The sequence below is a fragment of the Oncorhynchus kisutch genome, linkage group LG2, assembly GCF_002021735.2.
Source record: "Oncorhynchus kisutch isolate 150728-3 linkage group LG2, Okis_V2, whole genome shotgun sequence".
NCBI lineage: Eukaryota > Metazoa > Chordata > Actinopteri > Salmoniformes > Salmonidae > Oncorhynchus > Oncorhynchus kisutch.
Window position 1 is genome coordinate 15,557,976 of NC_034175.2, and position 13,854 is coordinate 15,571,829.

Here is a 13,854-nt window from a genome sequence, read left to right on the forward strand (position 1 = left end):
CTCTCCCAATCCCTCTCTCCTTTATTTCTCAGGCATATATTCTGCTAGACTGTGGGGAAGACAACGAGTGTATTCCAGACCTCCAGCTGTCTGCTAGCATGTAAGTATGTACTGTATCTAACATATGTAGCATATACGTCAACATGAATCAGTTACAGTCTCATTTAAAACAGCAGTTAAGTAACCTTACTGATATAGGGGTGTGTTACGCCGTGTTGTGCCCTGCTCTGTCAAGTGAGGCATGTTGGGAAGATTCAGAAAAGTCCTTGTCAACCTGTAAACTTTCAACATATGTACATACTCACACTCACACACATTCATATACACACACACACACACAAACAAAGTGTAGGACTGTGTTACAGTATGCAAGGAGAGAAGTTTACTCTTTGATTGTTTACATTAGCAAGCGTGTAGTGAGGCCTGTGTGTGTGTATGTTTTTCTACTGTTTCCATCTGTATGCTATCGCCATGGCAGCCCAACAAAAACACCCTGTCATTCTCCTCTGACTGACACACACACATATTCTGACCTCTACTATTTAACATAGTATTGACTTGTTTTTTTCTCTCTCCTGGACACACACAAATACAGGGACCGTACAGAGCTGGTGGTCGGGGATGACAACCTGGTCATGTTGACCATAAATGTGGTTAACAAAGGAGAGGGGGCATATGAGACAGAGCTACACACACTCCTACCCCCTGAGGCTGATTACATAGGAGTGGAACGCAGGATAGAGGTGAGAACACACATTCACACACACTACCACCCCCCACACTGACCCTAGCCCAGCTCAACTAGACCCTACCGCCTTGCTGACCTCTTTACCATCACATTACATCCTGTTGACAATGTCGTATTTTTTTCTAGCGGACTCATAGTGTGTTTGTTTGTGAGAGATAGAGAGTAATGGGGCACTAAGATGGATGAGGTTGTTACTGTCAGAACATTCATCACTCTCTTCCTCTCCTCCCTTCCCCCACATATCACTTCTCTTCCTCTTCCACCCTCTCCCTTCCACCTCCTCTCTTATTGCCTGCCCTCCTCTCCTCTCCAGTCTCTATCCAGGTTGAACTGTGAGTACAGGATGGTGAATGACTCCAGACTAGTGGTGTGTGACCTGGGGAACCCTATGGTTGCTGGAACAGAAGTAAGTCCAACACACACACACACACACACAAATGAACACACAAAAAATACACACACGTACATGCCCCCACACTGACCTCCCCTTTACTTGGAAACATCCACTTCCTGTCCAAACAGGAAGCTGTCAATCAGATACAGCGGTGCTGATTGATATTTACCATGGTGATTGATCACCCAGATACCCCGTGCCCCACTGAGTCCCACACTCTGAAGCTGTCTGTGGGTATTTCTGTGTGTGTTAATCCGTTCGCCCCTTGCATGACACATCCAGGAAGCACAGGCTTTGTTAAGTAAAGAGTGGTCCCTTCCGACATGTAACTCTACCCTGTGTTTCTGTAACCAGTCTGTCTGTCTGGGCGTGCATGTGTGTTTGTGTGTGTATGTGTTTGTGTGTGTGTGTATACTTGGCTATGTGCATAAGTGTGTGTGTTGTGAGCCTGAGAGTGGTATTTGTTAGCTCTAGAAGCGACACACAGCATTCTGATAAATCAATTATGTGATCATATTTCACTTCTGGGGCGCGGCTTTAGAGGGCTCCAAGGGGTTGAAGAGTGTGTGTGTTTGTGTGCGTATGTGCACGTCAGCTCTCCTTCAGACCAGATGTGTCCCATACATACTTACCCTTGCCCCTTTGGACCTATAGGAATTCATGAGCTTTTATATAATAAACACACACACTTACTAATCATGCAGCCGGAATAACGCTTGTAGACCATTTTGAATGTATCTTTTTCTCATTCTAATATTTTTGAGTCAAGCCTGTAAAATGCAGACTGCACACTGGAGTGCTGCTACAGGCTCTTTGTGTGTCTTGACCAATCAGATGAATGGATAACGCAGGTCCCGCAGGCTGGCATAAAGCTCAAGCCGCTCTCCACTTTCCTCTGGTATTTATTTAGCAAGCTGATAACACATCACTCCCGACAGACACAAGCAAAAACTCTTACATAAATGGAGCAGCCTTCCTAAACATTAGCGAGCTGACATGATGTGTTGCATGGAAACTAGACAATTTTTCGGTCTGATCAACTGTAGAATACTAACAGCAGCTGCATAGTCTAGTCTACTATGGGCCCTGTTCCTCTGGCCAGGGTAAACGAAGCAGGTAATGTTGTGTAGGCTATTTATAGCCCATTTGTTTGTGAAATATAAACACAATAATATAACATATAAACACAATAATGCAAACTACATGATGCAAACCTACATAAAGCAAGCTCACCCCTGTGTTTTATTGTCCAATCATGTTTCTTTCTCAGTGTCTGTCTATAGGACCCCCCTAGTCCTTCTTTAAAATATAATTAATATGAACAAGTACTAGGTTGCTGCAGTTTGACAGGGTTTTCATCCTCCCCAAGGCCAGGAGTTTTTTAAAACCATGTGACCTGATTAGAAAAACTCTGGTCCCATCATAGCCCATATTAAACAGATGAATCACGTTATACCGTATAAGGTCCAGAGTTTTACCTGGTTAAGTTACCAGATCAGGAAAAATGAAGGGCCTCAGAATTTTGTCTTCCGCTACACCACTCTGGGGCCTGTTGTGCCAACTCTGCCAGACAGTCAGCATGTACAATGTGAACAGAAACGGCCCCTGTACAGAGCCCTGTGGAACACCATATATAGCCTTAGAGCAATCAGAGGTCTCACTGGCCAGAAAAACAAATAGATACCTAATCTGTTAGTTTGGTCGACAGTGTCAATCCCTTCTCTTACATCCCTTCTCTGAGAACAGTCACAGAGCCATGGTCGATGGCTGGTCGATGCATTAGATCAGGTCGATGGCTGGTCGATGCATTAGATCAGGTCGATGGCTGGTCGATGCATTAGATAAGGTCAATGGCTGGTCGACGCATTAGATCAGGTCGATGCATTAGAACAGGTCGATGGTTGGTCGATGCATTAGATCAGGTCGATGGCTGGTCGATGCATTAGATCAGGTCGATGGCTGGTCAATGCATTAGATCAGGTCGATAGCTGGTCGATGCATAAGATCAGGTCGATGCATTAGATCAGGTTGATGGCTGGTCAATGCATTAGATCAGGTCGATGGCTGGTCAATGCATTAGATCAGGTCGATGCATTAGAACAGGTTGATGGCTGGTCAATGCATTAGAACAGGTTGATGGCTGGTCGATGCATTAGACCAGGTCGATGGCTGTTTGATGCATTAGATCAGGTCGATGGCTGGTCAATGCATTAGAACAGGTCGATGGCTGGTCGATACATTAGAACAGGTCGATGGCTATTCGATACATTAGATCAGGTCGATGGCTGGTCGATGCATTAAATCTGGTCGATGCATTAGAACAGGTCGATGCATTAGAACAGGTTGATGGCTGGTCGATACATTAGAACAGGTCGATGGCTGTTCGATGCATTAGAACAGGTCGATGGCTGGTCGATACATTAGAACAGGTCGATGGCTGGTCGAATCATTAGAACAGGTCGATGGCTGGTCGATACATTAGAACAGGTTGATGGCTGGTCGATACATTAGAACAGGTCGATGGCTGGTCGATGCATTAGAACGGGTCGATGGCTGGTCGATACATTAGAACAGGTCGATGGCTGTTCGATGCATTAGATTAGGTCGATGGCTGTTCGATACATTAGAACAGGTCGATGGCTGGTCGATGCATTAGAACAGGTCGATGGCTGGTCAATGCATTAGATCAGGTCGATGCATTAGAACAGGTTGATGGCTGGTCAATTCTTTAGAACAGGTTGATGGCTGGTCGATGCATTAGACCAGGTCGATGGCTGTTCGATGCATTAGATCAGGTCGATGGCTGGTCAATGCATTAGAACAGGTCGATGGCTGGTCGATGCATTAGATCAGGTCGATGGCTGTTCGATGCATTAGATCAGGTCGATGGCTGTTCGATGCATTAGAACAGGTCGATGGCTGGTCGATACATTAGAACAGGTCGATGGCTATTCGATGCATTAGATCAGGTCGATGGCTGGTCGATGCATTAAATCTGGTCGATGCATTAGAACTGGTCGATGCATTAGAACTGGTCGATGCATTAGAACAGGTCGATGGCTGGTCGATGCATTAGAACAGGTCGATGGCTGGTCGATACATTAGAACAGGTTGATGGCTGGTCGATACATTAGAACAGGTCGATGGCTGTTCGATGCATTAGATCAGGTCGATGGCTGTTCAATGCATTAGATCAGGTCGATGGCTGGTCGATACATTAGAACAGGTCGATGGCTGGTCGATGCATTAGAACAGGTCGATGCATTAGATCAGGTCGATGGCTGTTCGATGCACTAGATAATGTCCTTGACAAACTCTGTCTCTGTACTATGGTGGGTTTTACAGTAGATCCAGATTAGACAGTTTTATAGTGGTGGTGGTGCTGTTCAAGACATGGGAGAGAAGCGACAGGAAATACATGTTTTCCAGATTTGGGGAGAGAGATATATTTGGGTCACTCTGTCTGTCTCTCTCTCTTTCTCTCAGCCTGGGGACCTCAGTGATTTAGACTCATTTGGTCTTTCGTCATCTCTGTTGAGTTTTACTGATTCTCTCTCTGATGTACAATAAAGTCTCTTTGACTTTGGAGTCCTAATGAGTTTCCACCCTCAGGCTTCTCCCTTGTAGTTTTAGCGCGTGTTTAAGAGTTTCCGGCATTGACTAGTGCTGACTTGTTGTTCATGACAACATTATTACACACACACACACACACACAAATGCAAGAAACCATTATCATAATCATGGTTATGAACTAAGCCTTCCACATGGTGTGAGTTAAGCAAGGGTAGAGCGGGGCTTAACTGGGGTCTGAAGACTAGAGGGAAAGGGATCTGGTCTGTCTCAGCCCACAGATCTGTACTGATCCTCCAACTGAGACACACACACACAATACAGATACGTAACCCAGATACACACACCATGGCCAGGTTCTGGTTAGCTTTAACAAAGGGAAACTCTACATGGGGTTAGAAGGCTGCTCGGTTTAACTGAATACTTACAGATGTCACTGACACAGACTTTGAATCGTCTCTTTCTGTCTCTGTCCCTCTCTCTCTGTCCTTCTCTCTTTGTCTCACTGTCTCGGTCTCCAGGTATCTGTAGGTTTAAGGTTTGCTGTCCAAAGGCTGGATGATGCCGGTCCTCACATTGACTTTGACCTACAGATCCACAGGTGACAGACACACACGCAAAGGCATGCAAATACACATACACACTGCGGAAGAGCTGTGACACACATAACTGTAAAAAGGAACCTCTGTCAGAATTCTGAGGATTTCTGTGGCTTTCCCAAACAAAGAGCGTCGAGACAGATGGCCGGAGGGAAACAGACGACACAAAACATTGACTGTTCATCTTGCCACAAACACACACTCACTCACTCATTTACTCACACGCGCACACATGCACACGCACACACACCATACATCGTCAGGCCATGGTGCAGACTCTACATCCAAACATCTTTATTGACTCATGTGTGTCTCTTATCTTACAGTTCAAACAAAGACAACTCCAAGAGCAACCCAGTCAGTCTGTCTCTCTCCATCTCTGCCAGAGCTCAGCTAGACCTGAGGGGGTGAGTGATACATCTCTGTTCTGATTGATCTTTTCTCTAACCCTGTGACATTAGAATATCTTTGCTGTGTTTGATGCACTTTGTTGTCATACAGTGTATCTCTTTGTCTTGTGCCATGTAGGTGAGACAGGCTCATTTCTATTGCCTAGTGTGGTTGTGTCTGTGTATGTTTCTATGAATAGATCTCTGCAAATCATGCACACATGAGCCAGTGCTTAGTGCTCCTTCGTCACACACACGCTTGCACACACATACACACACGTTTGATTTACTATCCTTGTGGGGAACAAAACATTGATTCCCATTCAAACTCCTTTTTTCCCTAACCGTTAACCTAACCCTAACCTTAACGCTAAGCTTAACCCCTAACCCTAAAACGAAACCTTACCCTAACCCTAATTGTAACCCTAACCCTAACTCCCAAGCCTAAAATAGCTTTTTTCCTTGTGGGTTAAGACGAAATGTCCCCACTTGTCCGAATGTTCCTTGTTTTACTATCCCCACACACACAAACACACTTCAAAGCCTGGACCCCAGAGTGACTTGGCTGGTTCTAAGGCAGTTGTACACACAAACAGACAGTGATCCGTGGGGGGCTGTGGGTGTGGGGGGCTGGAGGTTAAGGTCCAACCGGCGTTGGGTAAGTTGTGTTTGGCAGCGGAGTGGCTTGGTGTTCACCCCCCAAGTTGTCCTGGATGTTGTATATCATTTGTTCTCCATATCATTTGTTCTCATACTCTCTCTCTTCTTTATTTCTCTATTGCTCCTCTTTTTCTTTCTTTCTCTCTTTCCCATCTCTTTCTCTGCCTCTCTCTCTCTCTCTCACCTTTTCCAGGGTGTGTCATCCCTCTCAGGTGGTTCTTCCGTTTCCTCACTGGGAGCCCAAAGAGAAGCCGGTCAAAGAGGATGACGTAGGACCCCAGGTCACACACATCTACGAGGTACATACACACACAGTAAAAGCAGTAGCCCTGTAAGTGCTGTCTGCTGTCTGATCAAAGGCCTCCTGAACAGTTGTAATTACTGTCATAAAGGAAGAGAGAGAGAAAGAGAGAGCAGGGTGGAGGTATACAAGGGGGAATCAGACATACACTACCGTTCAAAAGTTTGGTGTCACTTAGAAATGTCCTTGTTTTTGAAAGAAAAACACATTTTTTGTCCATTAAAATAACATCAAATTGATCAGAAATACAGTGTAGATATTGTTAATATTGTAAATGACTATTGTACCTGGAAATGGCAGATTGTTTTATGGAATATCTACCTACATAGGCGTACAGAGGCCCATTATCAGCAACCATCACTCCTGTGTTCCAATGGCCCGCTGTGTTAGCTAATCCAAGTTTATCATTTTAAAAGGCTTTTTTTTTTTTTTTAACAGTATTTTTATTGGAATTTCACAATTTTCACCCATATTAAGAGATACAACAACAGAGACAAAGCACACACAAAAAAAACAGCACTCACTTACACATACCTACGCATATATATATATATATATATATATATATATATATATATATATATATATATATATATATATATATATATATATATATATATATATATATATATATATATATACACACATACATATACATACACACATGCATATACACATATATACGCGTACACACATACATACATACACACACATACATACATACCACACACACCCATACATACGTACACCATTTTCCTCTTCCCGCTCGGTGCTTCTCTCACCCCATCCACATCATTGCGTCTCTCAATACATACATTTTAAACAAACTTACAAACAGAAATTAAACAAAAAAGCTCAGTTTAAACCAAGAAGTTAGGTTCCACACATGGAACGTACAGTGTAGTTCTGAAATACATAGATCCCCGCCATTCTAAGAGAATCCTTGCAGCATAATAGCTGATACCTCAGGTTCAAGGTAATTTAGATAATGTTCCCATACTTTGTAGAACTGGTCTGTTTAGAATGCAATGTACATGTCAGATATTCCAGAGGCACCCATTCAAATAGTATCTTATGCCAATCTTTAATAGAAGGAACCTTATCTCTAATCCACTGTAAAAGGATGTTTTTCCTCGCTGCGAAGGTAAGGATGTTGTAAAGCCTCCTTTTACCCACAGAAGTAACATGCCTACCAGGGAGACCCAACAGTAAAGAAACTGGGTCCAATTCTAGATCAACCCCTAGGATCTTTTCAATTTCTTGCAGAACACCAGACCAGTATCTTTGTATTTTGGTACATTTAAGACACTGAGGGGAAGAGGAAGTGGGGCTAAAAGCATGTCTGCGATTTAGGGATATATGCAATCTGTGTATTATTCTTAATTGGATTGCTCTAGTACGATTACATATAGATATCATTTTTGCATATCTCCTAATATCCTCCCACATCTCTTCGTCAATAGTAACAGACAATACTTTCTCCCACACTTGTTTCACCCTCTGTGTGTTGACAGCAGAAAAGGACCTTAAAGTATCATAAAACAGACTTACAGACATTTTCCTTTGTGGGAAAAAAAGCATTCTTTCAATGACAGACACATCAGGGTTACCAATTAAGGTGGTGCTCTTCAGAATATAATGTCTTACTTGTAGGAAGCGGAAAAAGTCCTGCTTTGGGAGTTGATATTTCTCGACCATCTGCTCAAATGACAATAAAATCCTATCAGCAAATAAGTCATTTAGCCTGCGTATGCCCTTATTAAGCCCAAAGTTAAAGCCAGCATCCAGCAATCCTGGACTGAAATCTGGGTTGTTAAGAATTGGGGTAAGAGCAGAGGTTAGTTTGGACCTTCCCAGGAAGCGTTGAACTGACCTCCATACTTTGAGCAGTGATCTTCTACAGACTTGAAACTTCTGAAAAATAAAAGATCCTGTAAGGGGTACTTTGAAAGAGAAGTCTTAATGTCTAAACAAATAGAGGAGTCATCATTTGTGATCCAGTCAGAGATATAACAAAGGTGGGCACACCATTGATAGAACCTGATATTGGGCAGGTCCAAGCCACCCATAGAACTTGGCAGCTGCAATATTGCCATCTTAAGTCTTGGCTTGCGTTTACTCCATATAAAGGAACTTAGCCATCCATTTACATCCTTTATTACCTTATTGGAGAGTAATACTGGGATTGGGTATTTTACCTTTATTTAACTAGGCAAGTCAGTTAAGAACAAATTCTTATTTTCAATGACAGCCTAGGAACAGTGGGTTAACTGCCTGTTCAGGGGCAGAACGACAGATTTGTACCTTGTCAGCTCGGGGGTTTGAACTTGCAACCTTCCGGTTACTAGTCCAACGCTCTAACCACTAGGCTACCCTGCCGCCCCAAAGTAGTCTAGGTAAAATGTTCATTTTCAAGAGGGATATTCTACCCAACCAAGAAATCGGGAGAGAGTTCCAGCGCTCCAGATCCTGTCTTATTGTATCAAACAAGGGAACAAAATTGGCTTTGTACATTTGCTGGAATTTAGGAGTTACAAATATACCCAGATACATGAAACCTGAGGGAGACCATTTAAAAGGGAAGGGGGGAGAAGTATTAGGTACAGAGTGTAGGCTACCAAGTGGCATAGCCTCTGACTTAGTTAGGTTAATCTTGTAGCCTGAGAATTCGCTGAATAATTCAATAATATTAATAAGAGATGTAATTTAAGTCTCGGGACTAGAGATGCATATCAGGACATCATCAGCATACAAGCTTATTTTATGGTGAACATCACCAATGAGCAGCCCCTGTATAGCAGGCGTTACCCTGATGGCCTCGGCCAGTGGTTCCATAACGAGTGCAAAGAGGAGAGGGGATTAAGGACAGCCCTGTCTGGTACCTCTGTGTATGGAGAAGCTATTTGACCTTAGCCCATTAGTAAGGACAGCAGCCTGAGGATCATCATATAAAAAACTTTCACCCATTTTATAAAGTTGTCCCCTAGACCAAATGTATTTAGAGCAAATAATAGGTAAGAGCACTCCACATGATCAAATGCTTTCTCAGCATCTAGGGAGAGCACCATCCATAGCACTTTGTTGGTAGGCTTGAATTACATTAAGAATCCGCCTGACATTGTTGCATGACTTTACGGCCCTTAATGAAGCCAGTTTGGTCTCCTTTCACAATTAGTGGCAGTGAGTCCTCTAATCTTGTGGCTAGAATTTTAGAAAGCAATTTTCTATCCACATTCAGAAGGGAAATTGGTCTGTACGAGGAACAAGACTCTGGACATTTTCCCTTTTTGAGAATAAGTGAAATGTTGGCTTCTCTCAGCGTTTGAGGGAGCTGGTCATTTGAAAATTAGTGGTTAAACATATCACGCAATGGCTCAGGGATCAGGCCATGGCACTCGTTATAGAACTCACTACAAAACCCGTCTGGTCCTGGGGCCTTACCATTTTGCAGATTCTTAATTGCGAACATTATCTCTTCCTTGGTAATAGGGGCATTAAGGAGAGACCTCTGTTCTTCGGAAATAGTAGGGAGCTCAATCTTACAAAAGAAGTTCTCCATTAATTTGGGTGCATCCTTTGGCAGTTCTGAGGCATATAGGTTTGTTTAAAATGTCTTAAATGAGTCACTTATCAATTTATTTTCATATAAATGATTACCATCAGTATCAGTAATAGTAGCAATTGACTGAGAGTCAGCTCTCTTTTTAGCTAGGTATGCCAAGTACTTTACTGGCTTATCGCCATGTTCATATAGCTTTTGCCTGACAAATCTCATTTTCTTTTCAGCGTCCTGTGTTAGGAGAGAGTCTAACGTTGATCTAAGGACCGATATTTCCTTTAATAGGGCAGGAGTGGGCGTTTTAATGTAGTCCTTCTCTTTAGTTCCTAATTCACCCTCGAACATTTTTAGCTTTTCATGCTTTTTCCGTCTCTTAGTAGCGGTGTATGACATAATCAGACCCCTGGCATACGCTTTACAGGTCTCCCAAAGGAGCGAGGGGTTATCTGTTGATTGAGAGTTAATAGAGAAAAATGCTTTAAACTCTGTAATAAAATATGATGTGAATGTATGGTCTTTAAGAATGGTTGTGTTCAACCTCCAATGTCTTGACCGATTGAATGCCCCGTTGAGTTTTATGTCCAGGATCACCTCAGCATGATCAGATATGACTATGCTTCCTATCCTAGCGGATAAAACAGACTGCAAAGACGTCCTGGGTATAAAAAAGTAATCTATTCTAGTCTGACATCCATGAGGTGCAGAGAAAAAAGTGAACTCTCTGTTGGAGGGATGAAAAGCTCTCCAGACATCCGCATACCCCAGATCATCACAAATAGCTTTAAGTGACTTAGCTTGAGGAGAGAGTGAAGCTATACCGCTGGGAAACTTATCAATAAGGTGGTTCAGCAGTTAAAATCTCCTCCGACCACTGCAGTGTCCGAGTTTAATTCTGAAAAGTCTAGAAATACCTTAGTGAGGAAATCAGGGGGGTGAGCAGGGGGGAAGTAAATATTCATTATGGAAATGTTCTGCCCTTGTAAAGTACCATTAATTATAACAAAGTGACCAAATTTATCTTTCACACAATTCAAGACCTTAAGTGGTAAGTTCTTTTTCACCAGAATTGCTACACCTCTACTTCTGGATGTAAATGATGAGGAAAAACACTTGACCAAACCCCCCTTGTTGTAATTTCAGGTGCTCCTTATCATCCAAATGAGTTTCTTGCAACAGGGCAATATCAATATTTTCTTAAAAATTTAAAAAGACAGTACCTTCTTCCTTTTAATGGGGTTATGGCTCCCTCTAATGTTCCATGTACATACACGCAGTCCGTTATCTGCCATTGTGTCTTGACCATTCAATATCCAGACTGGATCCTACTGTAAAAGTGGGGTGGTACCTTTTTCCATGTGTTGAACTCTCCTCTATCTCACCGAGAATAAACAAACAATATGAACCCTGAACTCGAACTATACTAAACCCAAAAATTAAACATGTAAAGATCCATACGGGGGTTTTCCCACTAGCTAACATGCAGGGGATTTCAACTCTCCAATGTAGACTCTTAAGTCCGCATTGCCGCTCAATAGCCTCATCATTTATATGTATGGAAAAGAAAATCAATAGAAGAAGATTGAGGCTCTTTCACCTAAAACCAAGCCTGGGCACCAATATGGATTCACACATATCTCAGCCTGAGCTATAGTGGCTATTACTTTAGCAAGAAAAATAATAAAGATACGAATGTTTCATGATCAGATTCAACCAAAAATAAACAAAGTTATCCAATGCTGCGGAGGTGCAGCTTAAAGTTATTTACCCGAGGGAGTCAATAAATGCAGCAGGCTCTTCAGGTCTGTAGAGCTTTTTAGGGGATCCGTTGACCATAATCTTCAATGTGGCCAGGTAGAACAGTGCGTAGTCCATCTTCATTCTCCTGAGTCGAGCCTTCGCCTCATCAAACGCTTTGCGTCTTCGTACAACCGCAGTGGAATAATCATTGAAGAATGAGACCTTTGGACTTTTACGTTGACTACCATCAGAGCCAATGTTTCTAGCCGCGTCCATGACGCGCTGCTTGTCGGTGAACTTGTGGAACTTTATAACCACCGGCCGTGGGCGCTGGGTATCGGTGCTTGAGAGCGATGGGCTCTGTCCAGCTTCACACGACCAGCCTTAGTGTCCATTTGTAGGTAGCCAGGGATACATTCCTCAAAGAATTTTACTGAACGTGTCCCTTCAGAATTTTCCGGGAGTCCCACAACACGAATATTGCATCTGCGTGTACTACTCCCTTCACAGAACAGCGCAAACTTCCATTTCTTGGCATGGAATAGCCTTCATTTCTCAGAACAAGAATAGACTGACGAGTTTCAGAATAAAGCTCTTTGTTTCTGGCCATTTTGAGCCTTTAATCGAACCCACAAATGCTGATGCTCCAGATATTCAGCTAGTCTAAAGGACAGTTTTATTGCTTCTTTAATTAGCACAACAGTTTTCAGCTAACATAATTGCAAAAGGGTATTCTAATGATCAATTAGCCTTTGAAATGATAAACTTGGATTAGCTAACACAACGTGCCATTGGAACACAGGAGTGATGGTTGCTGATAATGAGCCTCTGTACACCTATGTAGATATTATACGTGTGTGTGTTGAAGATGCAGTGAAGAGGGACATCTGCTGGATGTCTGCAGGGTCTGGGGCTGCAGTGCTCCTGTCCTGCAGTCTGTCCAGCTGGTTATAGTTAGGTCGGCCAGAGTTTCTCTCTCAGAGAATTCCTGCCTGGAGCACTGGGACCATGTCCTGTTTGGGTGACTCACCATCACCACCCTCAGAATTAATGAGTGTGTGGAAAGGGGCTAAGCTGAGTGGCTTGGTGTTCTCATACTCTCTCTCTTCTTCCTTCTCTCTACTTCCCTCCCCCTCCCTCTCTCTTCCTCTCATCTCTGTCTGCTTTCCCTCTTACTCTCTCAGCTCCATAACTCAGGTCCCAGCAGTATTCGGGAGGCGGAGCTCCAGGTGGGCTGGCCCTCTCGTTTCCGTGACGAACACCTGCTCTACGCTCTGGAGGTTCTAACGGAAGGACCAATCAGTTGCCGGAGCAACACCAGCCTCAACATCCTGGGCCTACAGGTAACACAATAACACCTCCTGCTGAGACTGGACACTGTACTCATGCACTAATGTTCTATATTTATAAACCTGTATTGGTCTCCAATGCTTCAGAAACAATGGCATAAATGCTTTTGTGAAATTACAGTTCAGTTAGATCAAATATTTACTGGCCCGATCTAGCATTGATGCAGCTCAGTTCTTCTCATAATAAAATAGGGTAACAGGATGTCATCTACCGTCTGGTTTATGTTTGTGATGATGCCTGAGTAATGTGCTTTAATGATGACAGGACAAAGTCACTCATTCCATGTTTATTGAAGACTGTAGGAGGACAGAGAGAGACTAGTGGAGTCGGCCCATAGCAGGGTTGGTGGTGAAGAGCAGGATCCCAGTAAAGACAATGTGGTTGTAGTTGTCATCATACAGCCCCCAGCCCTTAGGAAGCCTTAAGTAGAGTCATCTTTCTCTAGCTCCAGAGCCACGGCACCTGTCATGTACTCATAACCACCATGGAAGTTGTCCTGGACGTTGTATATCATTTGCTGTCCATTTTTGACCAAGTAAACACCCAT

The 13,854-nt window shown here is 43.2% G+C and overlaps 1 protein-coding gene across 2 annotated transcripts in view; it reads left to right on the forward strand.

Moving 5' to 3' along the window:
* Positions 1-13,854, forward strand: part of itga8 (integrin, alpha 8) — a 53,410-nt gene that overhangs the window by 32,775 nt on the left and 6,781 nt on the right. For both annotated transcript variants that reach the window (XM_031788488.1, XM_031788498.1), the window contains exons 19-25: positions 33-100; positions 596-743; positions 1,062-1,154; positions 5,234-5,313; positions 5,638-5,718; positions 6,554-6,659; positions 13,142-13,300. In XM_031788488.1, coding sequence (XP_031644348.1) covers positions 33-100; positions 596-743; positions 1,062-1,154; positions 5,234-5,313; positions 5,638-5,718; positions 6,554-6,659; positions 13,142-13,300 — 735 coding nt within the window. The remainder of the gene's footprint in view (positions 1-32; positions 101-595; positions 744-1,061; positions 1,155-5,233; positions 5,314-5,637; positions 5,719-6,553; positions 6,660-13,141; positions 13,301-13,854) is intronic.